This window comes from Heterodontus francisci, chromosome 6 (assembly GCF_036365525.1).
Source record: "Heterodontus francisci isolate sHetFra1 chromosome 6, sHetFra1.hap1, whole genome shotgun sequence".
Lineage (NCBI taxonomy): Eukaryota > Metazoa > Chordata > Chondrichthyes > Heterodontiformes > Heterodontidae > Heterodontus > Heterodontus francisci.
The window spans coordinates 27907690-27931719 of record NC_090376.1 but is presented as its reverse complement, the minus strand read 5'-3'; the positions used below and the strand labels follow the sequence as shown (position 1 = coordinate 27931719).

The 24030-nt window shown below is 45.1% G+C and overlaps 1 protein-coding gene across 2 annotated transcripts in view; it reads left to right on the top strand.

Moving 5' to 3' along the window:
- LOC137371209 (rho guanine nucleotide exchange factor 17-like) overlaps nucleotides 1–24030 on the top strand; it is a 522466-nt gene that overhangs the window by 482917 nt on the left and 15519 nt on the right. The window contains exons 13-19 of one of the 2 annotated variants that reach the window (XM_068033382.1): nucleotides 7803–7996; nucleotides 9294–9559; nucleotides 11654–11900; nucleotides 14681–14767; nucleotides 17818–17885; nucleotides 20015–20163; nucleotides 22241–22415. In XM_068033382.1, the coding sequence (XP_067889483.1) occupies nucleotides 7803–7996; nucleotides 9294–9559; nucleotides 11654–11900; nucleotides 14681–14767; nucleotides 17818–17885; nucleotides 20015–20163; nucleotides 22241–22415 (1186 nt within the window). Of the gene's footprint in view, nucleotides 1–7802; nucleotides 7997–9293; nucleotides 9560–11653; nucleotides 11901–14680; nucleotides 14768–17817; nucleotides 17886–20014; nucleotides 20164–22195; nucleotides 22416–24030 lie in introns of those variants that run through there. The other variant, XM_068033383.1, reaches the window with a different exon arrangement.

Sequence of the window (24030 nt, the reverse complement as noted above, 5' to 3'; positions counted from 1 at the left end):
CAGTTACCGCCCGCCTCAAACCGGGCAGGCCCCGGTCAGTAAGGTTCTGTCCCGCCACAGTCCACCTGCTTCAATGGGTATTTGGAGCTCAGGGCCATTGCCCGACAAGTGGACTGTAACACCGCACCAAACAGTACGACCAAAAAAGGAAAGAAGGTACCAGCCCTTCGTTTTGCAAGCTGGAACATCAGTACTATGTGTCCTGGCCTGTCAGAAGACCTTACACAAATCAACGATTCTCAGAAGACCGCCTTCATCAACAACGAGCTCAGTAGACTCAATGTGGACATTGCAGCACTTCAAAAGATACGCCTCCCTGCGAGCGGATCTCTAAGAGAGCAAGACTACACCTTCTTCTGACAGGGTAGGGATCCTGAAGAACCAAGACAGCATGGAGTGGGCTTCGCCATCAGAAACGCCTTGCTCAGCATGACAGAGCCACCCTCAAATGGCTCGGAATGCATACTGTCCATCCGACTGTTCACCGCCTCTGGTCTAGTACACCTACTCAGCATCTATGCTCCAACACTCTGCTCCCCACATGAAGCTAAAGACCAGTTCTATGAGGAACTCCATAATATCATTAGTAGCATCTCCAACACCGAACACCTATTCCTGCTGGGGGACTTTAATGCCAGGGTTGGGGCGGACTATGACTCGTGGCCCTCCTGCCTTGGGCGCTATGGCATTGGAAGGATGAATGAGAATGGGCAGAGACTGCTTGAGTTGTGTACCTGTCATAACCTCTGCATCACCAACTCATTCTTCCACACTAAACCCTGTCACCAGGCTTCTTGGAAGCACCCAAGATCACGTCGTTGGCACCAGCTGGACGTCATCGTCACAAGGCGAGCCTCTTTAAACAGCGTTCAAATCACAGGCAGCTTCCACAGTGCGGACTGCGACACCGACCACTCCCTGGTGTGTAGCAAGGTTAGCCTCAAACCAAAGAAGCCGCATCACTCCAAGCAGAAGGGCCGCCCGCGCATCAACACTAGCACAATTTCTCATCTACAGCTATTACGTAAGTTTCTAAATTCACTTGAAAAGCCCTCCAAAACACTCCCACAGGGGATGCAGGGACCGTGGGCCCACATCAGAGACGCCATCTATGACTCAGCAATGACCACATATGACAATCGTGTGAAGCGGAATGCAGACTGGTTTCAATCACACATTGAAGAGCTGGAACCTGTCATAGCCGCTAAGCGCATTGCACTGCTGAACTACAAGAAAGCCCCAAGCGAGTTAACATCCGTAGCACTTAAAGCTGCCAGAAGCGCTGCACAAAGAACAGCCAGGCGCTGCGCAAATGACTACTGGCAACACCTATGCAGTCATATTCAGCTGGCCTCAGACACCGGAAACATCAGAGAAATGTATGATGGCATTAAGAGAGCTTTTGGGCCAACCATCAAGAAGATTGCCCCCCTCAAATCTAAATCAGGGGACACAATCACTGACCAACACAAGCAAATGGACATCAAGTGACATCAAGAGTGCCAAGCCTGCTATACTTTCAGCTCTGCACGAACTGCTTTGCCTGTGCTGGGATGAGGGAGCAGTACCACAGGACATGTGCGATGCCAATATCATCACCCTCTATAAGAACAAGTGTGACCGCGGTGACTGCAACAACTACCTGCTCAGCATAGTGGGGAAAGTCTTCGCTCGTGTCGCTTTAAACAGGCTCCAGAAGCTGGCTGAGTGTGTCTATCCTGAGGCTTTCGAGCAAAGAGATCCACCATTGACATGCTGTTCTCCCTTCGCCAGCTACATGAGAAATGCCGTGAACAACAGATGCCCCTCTACGTTGCTTTCATTGATCTCACCAAAGCCTTTGACCTCGTCAGCAGACGTGGTCTCTTCAAACTACTAGAAAAGATCGGATGCCCACCAAAGCTACTAAGTATCATCACCTCATTCCATGACAATATGAAAGGCACAATTCAGCATTGCGCCGCCTCATCAGACCCCTTTCCTATCCTGAGTGGCGTGAAACAGGGCTGTGTTCTCGCACCTACACTGTTTGGGATCTTCTTCTCCCTGCTGCTCTTACATGCGTTCAAGTCTTCAGAAGAAGGAATTTTCCTCCACACAAGATCAGGTGGCAGGTTGGTCAACCTTGCCCGTCTAAAAGCGAAGACCAAAGTACGGAAAGTCCTCATCGGGGAACTCCTCTTTGCTGACGATGCTGCATTAACATCTCACACTGAAGAGTGTCTGCAGAGACTCATCGACAGGATTGCGGCTGCCTGCAATGAATTTGGCCTAACCATCAGCCTCAAGAAAACGAACATCATGGGACAGGACGTCAGAAATGCCCCATCCATCAATATCGGCAACCACACTCTGGAAGTGGTTCAAAAGTTCACCTACCTAGGCTCAACTATCACCAGTAACCTGTCTCTCGATGCAGAATTAAACAAGTGCATGGGAAAGGCTTCCTTTGCTATGTCCAGACTGGCCAAGAGAGTGTGGGGAAAATGGCGCACTGACACGGAACAAAAAAGTCCGAGTGTATCAAGCCTGTGTCCTCAGTACCTTGCTCTAGGCAGCGAGGCCTGGACAACGTACGTCAGCCAAGAGCAACGTCTCAATTCATTCCATCTTCGCTGCCTCCGGATAATCCTTGGCATCAGGTGGCAGGACCGTATCTCCAACACAGAAGTCCTTGAGGCGGCCAACATCCCCAGCATATACACCCTACTAAGCCAGCGGCGCCTGAGATGGCTTGGCCATGTGAGCTGCTTGGAAGATGGCAGGATCCCCAAGGACACATTTTACAGCGAGCTCGTCACTGGTACCAGACCCACCGGCCGTCCATGTCTCCGCTTTAAAGACGTCTGCAAACGCGACATAAAGTCCTGTGACATTGATCACAAGTCGTGGAAGTCAGTTGCCAGTGATCGCCAGAGCTGGCGGGCAGCCATAAAGGCGGGGCTAAAGAGTGGTGAGTCGAGAGACTTAGCAGTTGGCTGGAAAAAAGACAGAAGCGCAAGGAGAGAGCCAACTGTGTAACAGCCCCGACAACCAATTTTATCTGCAGTACCTGTGGAAGAGTCTGTCACTCTAGAATTGGCCTTTATAGCCACTCCAGGCACTGCTTCACAAACCACTGACCACCTCCACGCGCTTACCCATTGTCTCCTGAGACAAGGAGGCCAAAGATGATACTGAATCAGATGATCACAGCCAGAAAAGCACTAAGGCTGTTGCAATTGGCTGCAGCACCTATGAGTTAGAAATGGGGGTGGGGAAACACCTGGGCTTTCGCTCCTGATTGATATAAAGTGGTCCACACCTGGAAGTAGGATGAGAGCAGGACTGGTCTGAGTTGTATCAGTCAAATAACCACTTCAGACTCATTCTAAGCTAACATAGGAGGAGTGGGAACTTGCTTGCAAAGAGCTGGCAGAGATAAGATGGGCTGAATGGTGTCCTTCTGTGCGACAAACTGCTAGGGTCTATGGTGGCATCTGTGAAACTGTACCCAACCACGAGTTAGCATCTTCAAGTGAGAAAAGATTTAAAAAACAGTCCAGGAAAAATGGGAACAAAAGGCTATTGAGCTACTCGAGCCTATCCCACTATTTAATTAGATCATGGCTGATCTGTAGCTCAATGCCATTTACGTGTCTTTGTTCCATATTCCTTGATACCCTGAGCTAGCAAAATAATCTATCAGTCTCGATCTTATTTTCAATTGATTTCAATTGACCCAGCTTCCACAGTCTTTTGGGGCAGAGTATTAGATATCCACACACCCTTCTGGTGAAAAAGAGCTTCTTGATTTCTCTCCTAAATAGCCTAGCTCTAATTTTAACATTGTGCCCACTTGTTCTGGATCCCCCAGCAGATGAAATAGTTTTGTTGTATGTACCCTGTGAAAACCCTCAGTTAGATCACCCTCAACCATCTAACCTCAAGGGATTTCAAACCAAATTTCATTTTTCCTCAAATGAAAAGAAAGTAATAAAGTTAAGCATAGTTTGGCAAGCTATCTACATCATACACTGTTGAAAGAGCTTGGTTGGACACACTGATGTCATTGCTGGAATCAGGAGGTTCCTGGAGATGCATCTAACAGAAATGAGCAAAGCCCGACACATTATCCAGGTTATGCCAGAAAATATCACTGAACCCACTGGAGATAGGTCACACTGCTTCTGATAGATTAAAAAAGTTTTTGTCAAGACGCTCTGAATCCTTGGTTTTAGCTTGTATTCAAGCCTGAGGTGGCAATTTGGTAAAATATGATTACATTTGAGACATATGCAGCTGTAATCCTTTTGAGGCATGCAACAGTCATTCGCACAGTAATGGAAAAAGTATGTGTGTTTTTTAAAGTTTTTTCAAAAATGCTGTGGGTGTCTCTGATTATATTTTATAGCATTCACAGTGTTAGAAATACAGAAAATAATTTTTCAGAGACCTACAGTCTGACCTACAGAAAAAATTAGAGCTAGGCTATTTAGGAGAGAAATCAAGAAGCTCTTTTTCACAGAGAGGTGTGTGGATATCTAATACTCTGCCCCAAAAGACTGTGGATGCTGGGTCAATTGAAATCAATTGAAAATAAGATCGAGACTGATGGATTATTTTGCTAGCTCAGGGTATCAAGCAGTAGGCATATTAAAAGGTGTAAATATTCTACAGCTACTCAAAACACCTCAAGCAATATTGCCTCTGGGCTAGACAACATAGATAAAAGTTTAATCTGGGTACTATTTCAAGATCAATCATAATATCAGTCTGAAAGAACATAGTTCAGGCACGTTCAGGATGAATATCTTCATGTGAAGAGTAATTAGCTGGTTTTATAGGTAGAATGGAAGAAAAACCTCTGCAATCATTAGGGGGCAGTTAAATAAGGTGCGGGTGGGGTCTGTGGATTTCTGTTGAAGGATGAACTAAATGGGTTGTTTGGCCTTCCTCTTCTATAATTAATCTTTGTGGTCTCTTTCCCTTATGTTGCTCTATCACCATTCTGAAGGGGAAAGAAAATCCAAAACACTTCTCCACCACTGCCTCCTTTGTTCTCCCTCCCATCTCTGTTTCTTTTTCTTTATTTATTTAGAGATACAGCACTGAAACAGGCCCTTCGGCCCACCGAGTCTGTGCCGACCATCAACCACCCATTTTATACTAATCCTACATTAATTCCATATTCCCTACCACATCCCCACAATTCTCCTACTACCTGCCTACACTAGGGGCAATTTACAATGGCCAATTTACCTATCAACCTGCAAGTCTTTGGCTGTGGGAGGAAACCGGAGCACGCAGTGGAAACCCACATGGTCACAGGGAGAACTTGCAAACTCCACACAGGCAGTACCCAGAATTGAACCCAGGTCACTGGAGCTGTGAGGCTGTGGTGCTAACCACTGTGCCACTGTGCCGCCCAAAATCATCTCCCACGATCATGTACTCAACTGCCTCAACTTCTGACTCTCCACCTTCAGGCTGAAATGCCAGCCAGGAACACACGCATGCTGGCATCGGGACACAGGGGGCGATTTTTGAGGAGGCAGACAATTAAGTGGCCTCCTCTGTAAGTCCCATCCAATTAAGGACAGTGGGAAGGCTCCCGAGGCTGAAGGGCCTTTTTTCCCCCCCAAAAATATACATTATTCATAAAATTTGTTAAAATGTATTACGAAGCAATTCAAATTGAACATTACATAAAGTGCAATACTGATCAGTTACTTCCAGCTCAGTACATGAGGTGCCGCACTACACTTGCCATTACAGGTTATATTTACAATGTTTATTTACATTTCGTGGCAAACAATCTCTCGTGAAACAGTCCGAGGGGTTTCATACGGGTTCCAGTCCCTCGGTATACTATGGCAGGAGGGCTTTACAAAGTGGCCTTTCCCCATTGAGCCTTTGCAGCAGCTGCCAATAGGAGGCCCCCATCGATCACAGATCAGCAGCCCCAATGTCAGATGTGAGAATGCCAATGTAGGAATGTAGGTAGGGGAGAGAGGGGGTTGCCTCAAGGTGGAAGTGACCTCTGAAGTGATTTAAAAAAAATTTTAACAGTAAAAAGGGCACAGCTGCCAGGTCTTCATCGTGGAGGGGCAACCACTCCACTGGATGGCCAGTGGCTGCATCCATGGCCCCATGGCGATAGAACTGCGGGGGTTCCCTAGCGGGATGGAGCGCTGGCCCTACCCAGTCTGCTGCAGGGATGCTGCCTCCAGCCCTCAACTGTATTTCGGCTTCAGTGGGAGGCCCCCATGCCGACTGGCAAATTCCAGTTGCCGTGTCGAGATTGGCCTTAATAGGCCCTTTAATTATCATAATAAGCTACCTGCCACTTGCGGGCAGGTAGCCATCACCTCCCCCCACCCCCCCCCAACCCCCACCGCTCCAATCCTCCTGGAATGAAAATAGCCCGGAGGCGGGACCATGGTAGGAGACCAACATGCTGGCTGGTAGCAGGAAATTGCAGGCCCATCCGCCTCCAGTTCTGCCTCTGCGGCTGTTTAAACATTCGGCCCCCCCATCTCTTTTAATGTGTCTGAGCTGCCATAAGACTCTCCCTACCCATCTGCTTCAATACCAAATACTTTGCAGCTTCTCTTCCGTCCCATCCTCTCTCCCCACCCATTTCTTCCTCAGACTCATCTCTGTTCAACTACCTTTTCTTGGTCTAATGCTTCTGTTCCTTCATTCCAGCTTCAAAGCTGCTGTCATGAACTTCCCTTTAAAATGTCCACGATTCTCCTGTTCTCCCCAATTGCTATCCATTCTAAGCTCTCCTTTCTGTTTTAAGTTCTTCCAACATGTGATCTCCACCCAACCCCACACCCAACACTCCCACATGTTGGAATCCCTCCAGTATAGCACTTCTACTTTTCCTAACGTAGTAAGCACATATCCTTCAATGGCCTTTCTTCCTATGCCATCACGACTGCTTTTGATGTACTCTTAAGGTTTCATCTTTGGCACCCCTCTATTCCTCATCTGTATGCTACCTCTGACTGGCATTACTCATAACTATGAGGTTGGTTTCTGTGTTTTTGGCAATGACATACAACTTTCTCCTTCACCATATTGGTTGTGGTAAGCCAACACTTCCTCCAGCTAAACATTGACAAGAGTAAAGCCATCCTGCTCAGTTCTCATCAAAACCTTACATTCCAATTTTCCTGTTGCAGTTACTTTCTCACGTTGAACCCAACTTTGATGCCATCTGAGCTTCAAACCCAGATCCAGATTATCACTAAGATCGTCAATTCAGCCTTAAAAATATTGTCTCTCTAACCCTACCTTACCCCACAACCTGTGAATCTCTACCTTTGCAACCTTATGGCTTGACTTCTTAAGTGCTGTCCTGAACAGCCTCGCACACTGCACCCGACACGAATCCCAAGTCTGCTGGCCACGTGCTACCCTATACAAAGTCTTGTTCATCTACAATCCTTGTCCTCATTGACTTCCACAATTTCCCACTCCTATGTGCATTAATTCTAAAATTCTCCTTTGTCTACAAATCCCTCCCTTGGTTTGACTGAAGCCCACTGGGAGAGTGGAGTTACTCCTGGTGTAAAATATTTATATATAGGGAACTTTCTTACACTTGAGTTGACTTTTGGGGAAATTATAAGGTGAAGGAAGCCTCAGTATAGGCAGACATTTCTATCAGAATGAAACCTTAATGCTTAATATATTAGCTACATTGTGTCGTATCTGCAGGAAATCTCTTGTTCATTCAGCAAGGCGGAGTTTAACAAAACAAGATGGTGAAAGGGTTAATATGCTGACTGACAAAACTGTGCTGTTTTCAGTTCTCCTGTGCATCTCCTAGCCATGGTGGATCTGACAACACCCATGAGGTTTGGGTATGCAATAGTGACGGTTATGTTGGACAGGTCTGCTTGCTAAGTATCAAGCCAGTGCCCACCGTGGAAGCCTGCATCGCAGTATGCTCAGCAAGGATTATCTGCATTGCCTCTGTGCCAGGCCTCAGTGGCACTTCCAGGTAGGAATTTATGCACTTAACCATTCATTCGTAGTCAAAGCTGATAACTTTGCGAGAATTTACAGATTGTAAAAATAGTCCATTTTGAACCACCATTTCAGCTTAGTTCAGCCAAGTATATTGTCACAAACAGATTGCTTTTCCGCCAGTCCCTTGACCTTTACAAACAAATTTACTTTCCAATAATATGGAATATAAACATAAAAGGCATTTAAAATAGTTGCCCCATTTTCCCTGTTTGAAAATAGGCCAGGTTTGTGAAACATGCTGGTTAAGATATATGACTACTGAGTGCAGAACTGTAGAAAACTATCTCACACGCATGGAAAATTGCACAAGATTGGGCTACTGGCTAGATGCTGGAGCCAGTATTGTTATTAGCAGTACTGTTTGGCTCACAAATGCCTAGTGAGCAGGATGATACCCCGCAGTCTAAGTAGCATAATTTCCTCATGGTGGAAACCATTAAAAGAAAAGTGCAGCACATAAACTTGTAAAGAAATCAATTTTTTTTTCAAATTCTCTTAAAATTGAATTACTGTTCAAAGATGATTTCCTTTCCTCTGATTCATTAAGTGCTCGTAAGTAAACAATGAAATAGAGAATTGTTAAGAGCTTGTTAACTGTTAATGTCAGGAATGTGCTTTTTTTAAATTCCAGATTTTTTTTTTGAATTGAATTCAGACTTCACCATCTGCCATAGTGGGATTTGAACCCATGTCCCCACAGTATTAGCCTGGTTGCTGGATTACTAGTCTAGTGACATTACCACTACGCCACCTCCTCCCCAATGATCCTCTCTGTGATAGTGGTCGGGGGGAAGTGGGGTGTAGTGGGGTTGGCAGCAAGGTGGTTCTCAGCGGGCCCCCCCCCCCACCTCCTACCCCACCCCCTGCCTTCCAGTTGCTGGGTCCCTCGATCAGACACTGAGTGCCTTTGACCGACGGATCACCCCTGGGAACCTGGAAGCAACTTCACACACGTTTGTATCTCATACTGCCCACATGGCGACAGGCTCTGGGTCAATACCAGTGACAGCAGAAAGAGGCCCTTAATTAGGCATTAATTGCTCCTTAAGGGCCTCAATTGGCAGTGGGGTAGGAAGGCCTTCCCACCACGAACTTAATTGGGGTGGAGGTGGGAAGGTGGCAGGTTCCTGCCACAGGGGAGAGCATAAAATCCAGCCCATTGTCTCTGTATGCCTGGTCATGACTGAGGACAATGTGAGGGGAAAGCCAACAGAGGGGAGACAATACAAAGAATGAATGATTTTTTTTTTCTCTCTCTCTATTTTCAGAGACAGGTCAGAGTTGCTCCTGAGCCCTTCCTGTGGACACCCGCACCGAACTAGCACTGTCTCCATGGAAGAACCTACTTCCCAGCAACCTTTCCATATCTCCATTTCAAACTCTGCTCAGTCACTGGGGGAATTGACTGAAAGTGGAAACAGAAGCCTGAACCCGTTTGACAGTGATGACACAGAAGATGATGAGTCATCTCCAAGCCCATCAGGTACACTGAGGAGTCAGGCCAGCAGATCCACCATCTCCTCAAGTACAGGGAGTAAGTAAGACTTGAAACTTTGTCATTTACCAATTGCTTCTTTGATGTGCTACATCTCTATTTTTTCATTTAGTACTTTTGCTCTGAGCTCAAATTGAATAATTGGGATGGTCTTTGTCACAGGCTTATTCCAGCCATCCTCAATAATGCCTTGGTTTCTTTATTTATATCCCTAATTTTCAGTTGCTTCTCTTTCGATTAGGTTCTTCCCACTCCCATTCCCTGCAGACTTGCTCACTACCCTCTGCCACTCTGTAATGTGGAGGTGTGTGAAAGTGGCACTTTCTTCTTATATTCCTTTTTTTTAAACTGTTCTTTCTGGTGGGAAAGTATTTGCTTTCCACTTATGCCTCTACATGATAGTCTAGCTGGGACCAGGAACCTGGAAAGTGGGTACCACAGACATGAATCGCCCACAGCTCTAGGCTGAACATATTATCAGCATGTTGTGTCATCAAAACATCCATCTTGTAAAGCAACAAAAAAAAACAAATGGTTTGTTTATTTCTTCATGAATTGTCACTCCAGTTTTCTCCCTTTACACCTTCTAAGATGAAGTGTTGACTTAAACTGGGATATCATTCCATGGATACTGAAAGCCCAATGGTACCTTGCCTCAGTGCCAATTTCTCATCTGTGAACTTAGATGCCTTTCCAACCAGGCCAGTCTAGACTAAGACTGCTGTAACTAGAATCAGTTAATTCGGCATATAATGGGGTTTGAACCTGGGACCTTCCTGGTCTGCATACTCTGTACCCAAACCACATGATGCTCCTCCACATTATTCAAATTAGATTTATTTCTATGCAATCCATAGAAGTCGTCAGTCACATCTAGTAACTGGCTTTCCAAAGTAACTGCACTACAAATGTCTTTTTGTGGGTATTTGCCCCTCAACCAGTAACTTGCCAGATCTGTAAGATTCTAAGAGCCTTGTACAATTGTGGGAAATGGAGTTGTTTTCAAAAATACTGAAGCTTTTCAGCCACTTGCCTTGACAGTCTCTCCTTAAGGACTATCAAAAGCAGTTTAAAATACTGAAAACAAAATCATGCTTCCTTAATCCCATAGTGGTCAAGTTATGAATTTGCTCACCTGTTAGCAAGTTCCCTCTCCCAAGAAGATGCAGAAATTTAAAGAGAATATAATTCCAAACATTTTGTGACCTATAAAATATCAACTCATGATTTGAAAATATCACTAACAGAGACTCTCACCGAGAAAAAAATTAAGCTTGGATTCAAAGTGCAGATCCAAGATATGTTTTCTTGGCAAAATTAGTTCCATTAAGGAACGACTGATGTAGAATACTGGTGCACCAATTCACTAGAATGGTGGGAAACTGAAATCTTGCATTGTTTCGACACATAGCAATGGACCAGCACTAGCTAAACTATTTGGAGATACTCTCTTCCCGGAACAGGTTGAATCTGAATGCGAGACCAACCTGTACGCTCTCATGTCTCATAGTGACCAGGTGTAGAGCGTCATGCCTCAGAATATGTCATGTATCAGCTCCTTTGTTAAGTTTACCGAATGTGGTGTGGTGAATCCTCAAGGAACAAAATATAAAGCAAAAAATGAGATTGTTTAGTTTGGTTTAGAGATACAGCACTGAAACAGGCCCTTCGGCCCACCGAGTCTGTGCCAACCATCAACCACCCATTTATACTAATCCTACACTAATTCCATATTCCTACCACATCCCCACCTGTCCCTATATTTCCCTACCACCTACCTACACTCGGGGCAATTTATAATGGCCAATTTACCTATCAACCTGCAAGTCTTTGGCATGTGGGAGGAAACCGGAGCACCCGGAGGAAACCCACGCAGACACAGGGAGAACTTGCAAACTCCACACAGGCAGTACCCAGAATTGAACCCGGGTCGCTGGAGCTGTGAGGCTGCGGTGCTAACCACTGCGCCACTGTGCCGCCCTGATAGTGACATAATGGTGTAATATTGGGACAGGCACAAAGTTAATATTCTACCATATGAGAAAAAGAGGAAAATATCAATTAGACTAACTCAACCGTCACCTTCCTACCAAAAATATAGCCAATCAATCCACAACAATTTTTTTTTTGCAGTTGAGGAGATGTCAAGCTCAAAGGACTTTGCAACGGAAACAACAAGTTCGGAAGAGGAACCAGAGTCCGATTTCATAGCCAACTCAAACATGATGTGTCAAACAAGGAATAGTGATAGTCCTATGGATGGACGGGCAATGAGGCGCTCGAGTCGAGGGTCCTTCACCAGAGCAAGCCTGGAGGAACTTCTGAGTATTGTTCCTGAGGCCAACCAAAGCTCAATGTGGCTCGGAACAGAAGATGGCTGGTAAGTGGTAACTTTCTCATTTGGAAAAGTCATTGGGTAAAGTTCAAAGCAAGGAAACAAATGGAGTAATTTCAATGCCAAGATGAATTCGGAAAGCAGCACTCATGCCTCCCGTTGGAGTGTTTTCTGTATGATTGTTTGAATGAAGAGAATTTTCGAATCTTAGTTGTTCCTTGTAGTAGCAGTTAATGATTTCTCAAATTGAGCCATCCCATGACAAATCAATGGGAGCTGGGATTAGAGTGGGTGGTGGGAAAAAGCAGTAGGAGTTGGCATTAGAATGGTTGGTGGGAGAGAGCAGTGGGAGTTGGGATTAGAGTGGGTAATGGGAGAGAGCAATGGGAGTTGGGATTGGAATGGGTATTCAGAGAGAGCAGTGGGAGTTGGGATTTGAATGGGTAATGGGAGAGAGCAGTGGGAGTTGGGTTTAAAATGGGTAATGGGAGAGAGCAGTGGGAGATGGGATTTGAATGGGTAATGGGAGAGAGCAGTGGGAGTTGGGATTAGAATGGGTAACAGGATAGAGCAGTGGGAGATGGGATTAGAGTGGGTGGAGGGAGAGAGCAGTGTGAGTTGGGATTAGAGTGGGTAATGGGAGAGAGCAGTGGGAGATGGGATTAGAGTGGGTGGAGGGAGAGAGCAGTGGGAGTTGGGATTAGAGTGGGTAATGGGAGAGAGCAGTGGGAGATGGGATTAGAGTGGGTGGAGGGAGAGAGCAGTGGGAGATGGGATTAGAGTGGGTGGAGGGAGAGAGCAGTGGGAGATGGGATTAGAGTGGGTGGAGGGAGAGAGCAGTGGGAGTTGGGATTAGAGTGGGTAATGGGAGATGGGATTAGAGTGGGTAACAGGATAGAGCAGTGGGAGCTAGAATTGGATTCCCTCCCTTTTTCCATTTATCCCACTCTTGACACCTACTATTATCAATGCCCTAAAGCAGTACAAGTTCATAGAATCTTAAAGCAATGAAGGCAGCCATTCGGCCCATTGTGCCTGTGCTGAATCTTTCAAAGAGTTCTCCAATTATTTCTACTCTCCTTTTCTTTCCCCATAGTCCTGGCAATTCATCCTTTTCAAGTATATATTCAATTATTGTTTGTTGCTGTCATATCACTAAGGTTATGACTGACAGCTAATATTGAAACAAAACTTCCCAACAGACTCCACTGGTGATTTCACAAATGATTAGATGACTGATGCCTATCTACTAAATAAGTTGTCTAATAATAAATTACAAAAGTGGGAGATGAATGAAGTAAAAATATTAATAAAGTAAATTGGAAATCTGGAAAGCAAAAAGGCATTGGACTATGATTGCATTAATGCAAGACATCTGATAAAGATCATGTGTGATGTGGAAGGTTTTGCTGAGCTTGTTTGTATCAGATACGTGGACAACAATTTCAACCAATTGGATACATAGCTAGAAGAGAATGTATCGGTAGAAAAGTAAGCTGTGTGGCAGTATGTATAAACGCCAATATTGAGGCACAACTGAGAGAGAATATAAAAAAGGAAAGGGCAGACACAGAATAACTTTGGGAATAACAGATGGATGCCCAGTTTTGAGGTTAGGATTGGTTCTTTAGTTGCGAGCATGTCATACTCAATTCTGGGAGACATATGCGCTCGTAAAAGTTAACTCAGATGTTCTTTTACTAACAGAAGATCCTCCTGCCTTGCAATAATTATTGTAGCACAAGTCTCTTGCCAACTGGATGCTGCGGTAAGCTCTACAGTCATGTACATATTGTACGCGATCTGGAGCTTTGGTCGTTCTGAAGAAATTAGAACTGCCCTTGAATTGTACACAAAGCCACCAAGTGGCCAAATTGAATATTACAAGAACACAACACGTTTGAATACAGAGAGAATTTTAAACAGGTTTAGAGTTTTATTCCACATAGGGTGCAATAAGAAACCTTCCCCAAAGAGCTAAATTACAGTTTGTTGGGTTAAACTGATTATAACCTCAACAGACAGAAACCACAGATAAGATGTGGCCTGTGTTTCTCCAAACAATTTGAAGACACTAAAGTATGGTTCAAATAGAACTAGTTCAATAGCAATGGCACCTCCTTCCATTTGGATCCTTCCCCCCCAGCTTAGGGTGCATAAGTTTTCATAGAATCACAGAATGGTTGCAACATACGAGGAGGCCATTCGGCCTGTCATATCTGTTCTAGCTCTCTGTAATTTACCTAGTCCCACCCCCCTGCCTTTTCCCCGTAGCCCTGCAAATTTTTTTCTCTTCAGATAATTATCCAGTTCTCATTTGAAAGCCTTGATTGAATCTGCCTCCACTACACTGTCAGACAGTGCATCCCAGATCCTAACCACTCGCTGCGTAAAAAAGTATATCCTTTTGCCAATCACCTTTCTGCGCAAAGTCTTGGAATTGAGTACAGCAGCGAGAATGAGCTGTCAGCCAATAAGAGGAGCTATTTGTGAGTCTAGGAAATAGAGCTGGGTCTAGTTAGCCAAGGAGGAAACAGGTAAGAATCAGGCTGAAAACTCAGGAGTCACTATTTTAACTAGAAAAGTCTCACTGAAAACTCTCAGTAAAAGTCAGAGCCTGACTGAAAATGAATTAAAATACTAAATGGGAAAATAATAAACACGGAAAACAGGAATCTAGGTTTCACAATGGGGGCTTGATTTCAGTACTGCAAGCTATTGAAATGGGTACAAGTAAAGCAGGATTTATATGCCAATGATGCCATTCGTCAAAGTGTTCACAGCTTTTTGTGAGCTCAGTAATGTTGGTCCACCTCTTCTTTTAGTATTCATGTCTATCAGTCGTCCGATAACATCCGTAATCGGAAGAACAGTATGAAAATGCAGCACTCCGCAGCAGTCATGTGCATCCTGTAAGTACAAATGCAATGTTTTCCATTCATTTTTAACTCACTCTTTAATAAAGCATCTGAGCTATTGCTCCTCCCCATTGCCACTCCAGTCTTAGTTTCCCACTTTTATTGTCATGGTCAGCTGGGAGGGAGGATGGGGTGAATGGAACATCACTCTTCTGCATGGCTCTGATTTTGTTTTAATTGAGAAGCCAGGCTAAGGGCATTGCCCATAGTGCTGGGAACCAGTAAAGGTAAAGAAGAGTAAAAAAAATAAAGTGAGCCTAAGCTGGAAGTATTAAGCAGCTGACAATGAGCTTGGGTTTTAAAAGCTTGGAGATTATAGACAAAAGGAAAGGGTGAAGAATTCCCTGGTATTGAAGTTCTAGGAAAGAATGAGTTAAAGTAAGCACTGTGTGCCGAGTCTTGATTTTAACACAGTGAAAATTTGAGTATGAGCATCTAGTACAACTTGTTTAGAGCTTGGAAAGAACATGATGGGAACATTTAGAGAAACACAGATCAGAGCAATATAATAAAGGCGGCGGTGGGTAACAACGCAGCCACTAGGTGGTGCAGTAGTGGAACATGCACAAATGCAGCCTCATCCACTAAACCGTCATTGTCTCCAACATCTCAGGCAGCTGTCAGTAATAAAGCTGGCGCAGCTCAATTTGAAACAAAAATTGAATTGAATCCAAACCTCCTCACCCTTCAATGGTTGCAATCACCACCTCCACAGCCCCGCAACCGGAACCCGCTCCCTCTTGCAATCGCAGCTTCTGTGCCCTGCTCCATCCTGTGATCGCCATCTCAATCGCCACATTCAGTTTCCCGCTGCCTCCTGTGACCACTGCTTCTCTTCCCCACTCCCTCCATTCCTCCACTTCAGACTGCTCGCCACTCCATCCCACCTCTCCCGACTGCTCGCCGCTCCCCACCCGGAGAAGCGGCTGCGAGGTGGGAAGCGAGCGGCGAAGAGTCAGGAGCGGCGGAATGGAGTGGCGAGCAGGCGGGAGCTGTCTCGAGCAAGCGGTGCAGGAGAGAGTGGCGGGAGAGAGTATGAAAGAGAAGGGGTGATTGAGGCATCGATTGCGGGAGGGAGTGGGGGTACTGTTGGAGGGGATGGAGGCATTGAACAGTGACCATTGAACAGTAAAGCAACACTCAGACGTCATTGCATCTGACATCATTACATGGTGACGTTGGCACGGGCATGTGCGGACCCATACTGGCAAGCTGGAAAATGTTCGGCTGCACTGATGGCATCAGCGATCACTCTGCGCATGTACTGCGTTGTCAGGAGACACTCTGTATAATAAAATAGAGAAAGACCAAAAAGGTCACGATGGAGAGAACACCAATCACACAAAAAAATTCTTGTAATCTGTGAGATAGTTACTAAAAGAGGAGCAGTATTCAAGTGCTAGCCGGACTTGACCTTTATAGGAAGTTAACACCTGTTGGGGCAAAGGAGGAGGCTGACCTTCTTGAAGTCAGATTTAAGAATGGAGGAGATGTAGGAGTTCCATTTGAAAGCAGAGTAGATGGTGAGACTAAGAATGTCAATAGATAAAGAATAAGGTGGAATTAGCTAAAAGATGATGTGTTGATTAGACCTGCAAGAAACTTGACAAAACTGTAGCCTGGGTGTTATTTTAACAGTTAAATGGCTAGTTAGAAAGTCTAGGCTTGTGTTTTTCATGACTTGAAGGAAGAAAGATTACCATTGAGCCATTAAAGAGCATTGCTCCACTGAATATAGCATATACAGATAATATATACAAAATGTAGTGATTCAGCCATTGCGCTTTGAGAGGATTGGAGCCTGTGAGCATTCCAGCTGCTGCACAGGGCAGCAAGTGGGTCTGAGAATCCACAGAATGACAACTGGCAGCAAATTACACTCCTTTTCCACTGGGAATATCCTTGAGGCTTCTCCCGTTCTTCCACCATAACTTCAACGGAAATTTGGCGTAAAGCCCAGTTACGCACATAAACCGTGTTTCTGCAAAACTTCCGCAAAAGTTATGGTGGCAGACCAGAGATAATTGGGAGGAAATTCCTGACATCAGTGGTTTTTGGAAGAGTTGAGGTACTCTTGTTGGTATCCTACGCAAAACCAATCTCATCGCACTTACATCAAGTCAAGCTGGGGGCATCAGCATCACAGAGAAAAGAACAACTAAGATATTCGAAGTTGGAATGGACTAAAAATATCTAAAATATCTTCAATAGCCATTTGCTGTCTCAGTTGTATTTGCTATTTGGTGCAATGTAAAATGATGTATTAGAATAGTGATTCTCAATGTCAAAATGCTTGATTAGTTACACAAAGAATACACGCGTCAAAATTATTGTTGGTGAGGTGCAAGATATTTTAACCATTAGAGGTTTTTCCTTGTATTGTGTTGCATATCTGGCCAGTAGCAATTTCCCTGGTGTTTGGATCTGAAGTTGCATCCCCCTTTGAGATGGCATTAATTCCCGTGTTTGTGAGCGGTCAATGCTTTGGGATACAGAACTATAGTGATGCTAAGGGAAGGGCTTTAGGGAAAAAGGAGACAGGAAATGAAATGCAGGAAATTCTGATTTTTCTTTTGAAAGTTAGCAAGAATAGTTGTGAGTACAATTTTTCACATAGACCTAGTACTTTAAATAAAAATGACATCCTCTAGACATTCCTTCCCCTCTAAAATAGTGAGGAAAAGGGCATAAATAAATAAGAATTTACAATATTAGAGTGTGATTAATGCTTGCAATTCACTTTCAAATCCCTTAATTTGCAACATTTTCTCACTATTCATGATGCACATGTGAAATTTATACATCTCAATTTTCTGTGTGACTTGCAAGCATTAAAGCAACTTAAGCAAATCATGGGATGCACCAGTAAATGGTGAATGTTGGTATTGCTACTCATATCTGGACATGAAAATTAGAAGATGTTAAAAATCTTTGTACGCTAAATGGCCCATAAACAGGTATTTGTGCAAAGAGACTCTGTTTGATTTAAAGCACCTTGGGCGATGTCAGTATTTCTGACTCTACTTCTTTTCCTTCCCTGGTAGATACCTCGACAACAAGGTGTTTGTGTCACTGGCAAATGGTGAATTGATGGTCTACCAAAGAGATGCAGGTTTGTTTCGGGGCTCATACTGGATTAATTAGGTATCTACAAAGTTCCCCCTGGTGAACACAGTGTTATCCATCCATAAAATCAAAACTGTGACAAGATTGCAGGAATTATTAGAGTGAGAAATAATCTGCTTTTGCTTTTGGCTCTCTTCGATTATATTAAGCATCTGAAATTCGGAGAAACATTGGGCTGTATTTTGCCAGCCCTTTGGAGACAAGCTGGGAGATGGGAGGGCCGGTGATTTGGGGGGAAAGGTTCGCGAGAGGAGCCCGATGTCTTCCCATCGCCATGGTATTTTACCAGTGGCAGGAACCTCAGCGGCACAGCCACCCACCGGACAGCCAATTGAGGCAATTAAGTGCCCAATTAAGGGCCACCTCCTACTCCCACTGGCATTTTACCAGCATTGGTGGGGAGGCCACTGCCATGCGGGGAGACCACCAGGGTTTTGGGGGGCGGGGGCCTCCTTTATGGCCACTCCATGGCCCACAGAGGGGCCCCACACAGGCAATGGCCACCCATGCGCTACGGCGGCGCCGCTTGAAGGCGCCCCACCTCCCCCACCCCCAATCGCCAGGACCTGCCTGTCTGGCCCCGGCTTGCTGAAAAAAACTTACTCTGTCACCGAGGTGCCCTCTTCTTCTTCTTGCAACCTTAGCAATGGACACCTCTAAAGATGGCGCTGCCAGGCTGCCGGCCCTGTGATTGGGCCGCCGGCTCTGGGAGACAGGCTGCCGTCCACAATTTGACGGCAGTCCCAGCCACAGCCTCTTAATTGGCCGCCACCAGTAAAATGCTGCCCCAGGATACCGCCGTCCATCGGCGCGGGCTCAGCTCCCGCTTTCAGCCCTGGCAGCGGGACCTCTTCTCTACTGATAAAAATTCAGCCCATTTAAATAAAATTTCCCCACCTCTTCCAACTCGGGTATGTTTCCCTAGATGCCAACAGCCCCTGAATGGTCAAATTCAAGGGACTTATGGCCTACTCCTGTTCCTATGTTGCTATTTTCTTCTTCATGCAATGACGGATCAGCATAAGGAATGAACTTTCAGATCTCCAAGTAATAACTCTTCATGTCTATCCCTGGATTTCAATGTTCGAAGGCTATTTGACTGTGGAATGCACTACAGCTTGGTCTAATCCTGTCCTCTCCTGGCATGCACAATTTCAAGCACTAGATAGCAAGCAGGACTGGGTAAAAAAGGTAGGATTTTCCTCTATCTACCCCTGGGGCACTAAAACCAATTATAGGGCTGCAACTGCCATCCAGCATGGGAGTATCTGCCTCAGCAAGATTGACCCTTTGACCTTCCTTTGGAGCTCAGTTCCATGCTGGGCCAAATACCAACTGAGCCAACAGGGGAGCGGTTAAGGTTATGGCATTAGCATCTGGTCACCTCACTAATTTAGAGACACTGGGGTTAATTTTGATGTGTGCAATAGTGATAGCAAATCTGCAGCTTATTTGTACATCTTTGCTGTTTCTTTCCATTAACTTCAGTGGAAATAAAAATAAGGAGTAACTGTCAAACTGGCTGCTGATTCACTATCATCCATTTTACACTATCTCACAAAGTTAACATTAGGCCCTCTTAGTAACTCCGCTGTCCCCGCCCCTTCACCAGATACTGAGTTCATTAGAAAAGGAATCTGTAAACACTCAGGGCTTAAATCAATAATGTAACAATTTCTGATTGGAACTTTACCAAACATGATAAGCAAATGTCTTTTATCTTGCGGCATGTGTCTACAAAAGTCTAAATACTAAGTTGTCATCCCAGTAACTTCATTCAAAAAAGACTTTATGGGATATCCATCAACTTGGTAAGTGGTTTCCTGCTGTCAGAATCTTGGCTCTTTTTGAAAGTGGACAGCCTGGAAATAGGATATGTCGACAAATGTTAAACTGTCACCTGGAGCTGAAGCAGCCTCAGCACGCACAGTGTTCTCCTTCACTTATGGGGGCTTCACATCTTTCTCTTTACTCAAGATGATGAACGGAGGAAAACTGGTTAGCAACCAAAAAGATTAAATATTTCCTCTGCCTGTCAGGACAAGTCTTTTTTTTTTATTCCCCCTCTGGAGCAGGAATTTTAAAAAATTATTTGTTGTATTTTTCCCCACAAAGGAAGTTTTTGGGATCCGCAGAACTCGCATACATTGTGCTTGGGGTCACCAGGAAATCCTGTTACCAAAATGGTGCAGGTGGCAGGAAAGCTTTGGTGTGGATGCCAGAACCGGATTCTCATCATCAACACTGCCACACTTTGCCAGGAGGTGAGTGCTGAGCGGTGGCTGGTGTTGTCCGTAAGCGCGAGTACCAGTTTCGACCCACTGCCGTCAGGAGGTAGAGCTTGGCGCCTCAGCCAGCAAGTTAGCATCTCGTGCAATGTAAAGGTTAGAATAAAGAAAATATCAGCTCAAGGACTGGGGTCACTCATATGCTTTAAAACTCAAAATGCCTCAAAACTTATGAGGGAAGATTTTCCTGACTGCTCCCAGGATCTACATGATCTGGGAGCAACAAACATCAGGATATTAGGCAAGTCAGCACGCATGTCTCTAAATGAAACTCCTCAATTTGCCTCTGTTTAAATGGTGGACGTAAAAGATCCCCGGGCATTATTTGAAGAGCAGCGAGGGGGTTTTCCTGGTGTCCTGGCCCATATTCATCCCTCAACCAACATTACTGAAACTGATTCTCTGCTGTTTTTGGGACCTTGTGTGCAACTTTGTTTTGTATGTGGGTGGCGCAGTGGTTAGCACCGCAGCCTCACAGCTCCAGGGACCGGTGTTCGATTCTGGGTACTGCTTGTGCGGAGTTTGCAAGTTCTCCCTATGACCGTGTGGGTTTTTGCCGGGTGCTCCGGTTTCCTCCCACCGCCAAAGACTTGCAGGTTGGTAGGTAAATTGGCCATTGTAAATTGCCCCTAGTGTAGGTAGGTGGTAGGGAATATGGGATTACTGGAGGGTTAGTATAAATGGGTGGTTGTTGATCGGCACAGACTCGGTGGGCCGAAGGGCCTGTTTCAGTGCTGTATCTCTAAATAAATAAATAAACTTAGCCATCGTGGTGCTGCAAAGAGGTGTTTCCACTGCCAACACCAGGGTGATGGACTTGAAGGAGTTAATCGTGGTACTCAGCCTGGCCCCATTCTCCCCAATACAGTGACCAAACAATATCCCTTTAAGCAAGCCATATAGTAACATAAAATGGGAATGATATAAACCTGAACTGGAAATGCCTGGAAGTGTTGGAACATATAAAAATGTTCCAATTTCAAAAAAGAGGCACAGTGCAACCCTTGTACGATGCAGCTGACTAACTCTTTATTATTAATTCTTGGGATATGGACGTCACTGGCAAAGCCAGCATTTATTGCCCATCTCTAGTTACCCATGAGAAGGTGATGGTGGGCCTTCCTCTTGAACCACTGCACTCCATGTGGTGAAGATGACTACGTTAACAGCTGTTTATGCCAAAGTTACAGTGGAACACCAGGGGAACCCAGCAGAATTTAAGTGTCATGGATTAAAAGGAGTGTACTGTACAATAATTAGGCAGCACTGTATACGCCAGTAGAAGAAAACATGACCTTTGACCTTATGTTGAACAACTTTGAGCTAGATTTAACGAGCCCTTTGGGGATGGGCTGCGGGGTAGGAAATCTGGCAAAATGGCGTGGGAAGGTAGCGGGTGGCATGCCTGTTGTCTTCCGCCGTCATCTTGCCCACACCAGGAAAGGTGCTGGATGGCCCTCCCACCCAGAGTCTAATTAAACCACTAAAGTAGCCAATTAAGGGCCTGTTCCTGCCTCTTGTGGCATTTAACCAGCAGCGGGGGGCTCTCAGCCACTTGGGGAGACTGCCAAGTAAATGCTGGCGGCCTCTGACTGGCCCCAGTGCCCCCCAGAACCCCTGGTTGTGAGGGGGCATCCATCGATGCACCCTGCTCCTCCAGGTGCAGCCCCAGCAGTGGTCACCACTCATGGTGGCGCTGCTGAGCTGTCGGCCCCCTGATTGGCCAGCAGCAGTTGGGGGCGGGCAACCACCCTTAATAAGGACAGCCGCCCTAGCTGTCGCTGACAATATGGCAGCCCTGGGTCCTGCAGACTGCCGAACTGGGGTCACCCATCCCCTTCCCCTCCCTCCAGCTTCAGTCCTAGCAGCAGGACCTGTGCCACCAGCACTAATTCCAGCCTTTTGTGTGTAAAAGTTAGGTAGCTGTTGCTTCAGTCTTTGATACCAATAGCCTGTACCATGCTTTCAATCATCTAGGAAATGAGCCCTTCATTCTATCTCTATGCAGAGTCCACATTTCTGATATTTTCCGTGTTTCTGCGTTAAATGGCAGCACATGATCCAGATTGGCCAAGACAGCAATCGGTCTGTGACGAGTATGGTGAGCTCCAGCTTGGGGGTTTGGATTGCACTACAGAGCAGCGCTCAGGTTAAACTCTACCACGCCGGCACCTATGAAAACCTGGCAGAGGTCGACGTGGCTCCTGCAGTACACAAAATGCTCGCAGGTAAAACAAACTGTTACAGCAGTACATTTCTAATGTGTCTGCAGCTCCTGAAAAGCCAAAGCAGCTGAAGTAAGCATAATGGTTTGGAGCTTTGAATTAGTAATGAGGGTACAAGTTAGATTAAATTCCAGCAAACGTACTGATTCATGGTAGGAATAGATTGACATTTTCGAAGCATTCACTTATTACTGTACTTGCGTCTCACGGTGAAATAGTTTTTCTGCAAATGCTATGTTTAAATACATTCCAAAGCCTGCAAAAGAATGGCCACATAGATAAGGTATGAAAGAGTACCAAGTACCTATGAAATTGTACCTCACCTCAGTCAGCGCCTTCAATGAGGAGGAGAGATTATTGAGAGTGTGTGAAGATTTTTTTAAATTCTTACATGGGATGTGGGTGTCGCTGGCAAGGCCAGCATTTGTTGCCCATCCCTAATTGCCGTTGACAACTGAGTGGCTTGCTCGGCTATTTCTGAGGGCAGTTAAGAGTCAACCACATTGCTGTGGGTCTGGACTCACATGTAGGCCAGACCAGGTAAGGACGGCAGATTTCCTTCCCTAAAGGACATTCGTGAGCCGGATGGGTTTTTACAACAATCGATGATAGTTTCATGGCACCATTATTGAGATCACCTTTCAATTCCAGATTTTTCAAAATAAATTTAATGATTGGAATTTAAATTCCACCAGCTGTGCTGGTGGGATTTGAACCTGTGTCCCTAGGGCATTAGCCTGGGCCTCTGGATTACTAGTTCAGTGACATAACCATTACACCACTGTCTCTCCTCTATTAATCAGTGTAGTAACAATATCAATTAGCAAATGAAGTGGTTTGCCAGGCCCTTTGAATTTGTGTACCTTGATTCTGTGTATTTTCCCAGCCTTTCTCTGTTTGACAGTGTGGCCACAGTTAGCAGGTACATAGGAGTAATTGCACATGAGCAATATTCACAAATGTGAGAACAAAGTCAGACTTTCTGAGAATTCAAAAACAAAACCTGGAAATGCTCAATAGCATTTGTGGGGAGAAAAAACAGAGTTAATGTTTTAGGTTGATAATCTTACATCAGAGTTCATTTGGAATTTCACTATGTTTGGGTTTTTAAGAAGATATTTATATTTGAATAAAGTATTTTTCTATTTAATTTGGTAAGATCACTTACCTCTTTTGCTGCCCCTCTGCTTATAGCTTGCCAGACAAACCATCAGCTTTTTAAAAAAGTTTCAGTGTTCACCACAGCATTCCAGGCTTGGATCCCTCACTAAAGTTAGGCAGTCCAGCCAAAAGATTTTATCTGGTGTTTTTCTAATTATTTCTGTCTTATGACATGTTTTCAGACTTTGGCTTCTCATTAGATTCAAGCATTGCTTTAGAAATCCAGTACCTCAGTAAGGAGATATTCTCCCCTGCTATCTGCTGTTAGCCTACCTGTACTGTGTACTTTCCCTGAGTAGAACTATGAGGTAGCCTATTCCCCAGTCACCTGCCAATGCTGCTCTATAACCAGCTACTGGGGGATGGGGGATTGGCTTTGAGAAAATTAGGTAACTCACTCTCCTAGTGAAATAAGGACTTTTTACTACACAACAATGAGGTTGGAATAAAATTTTCC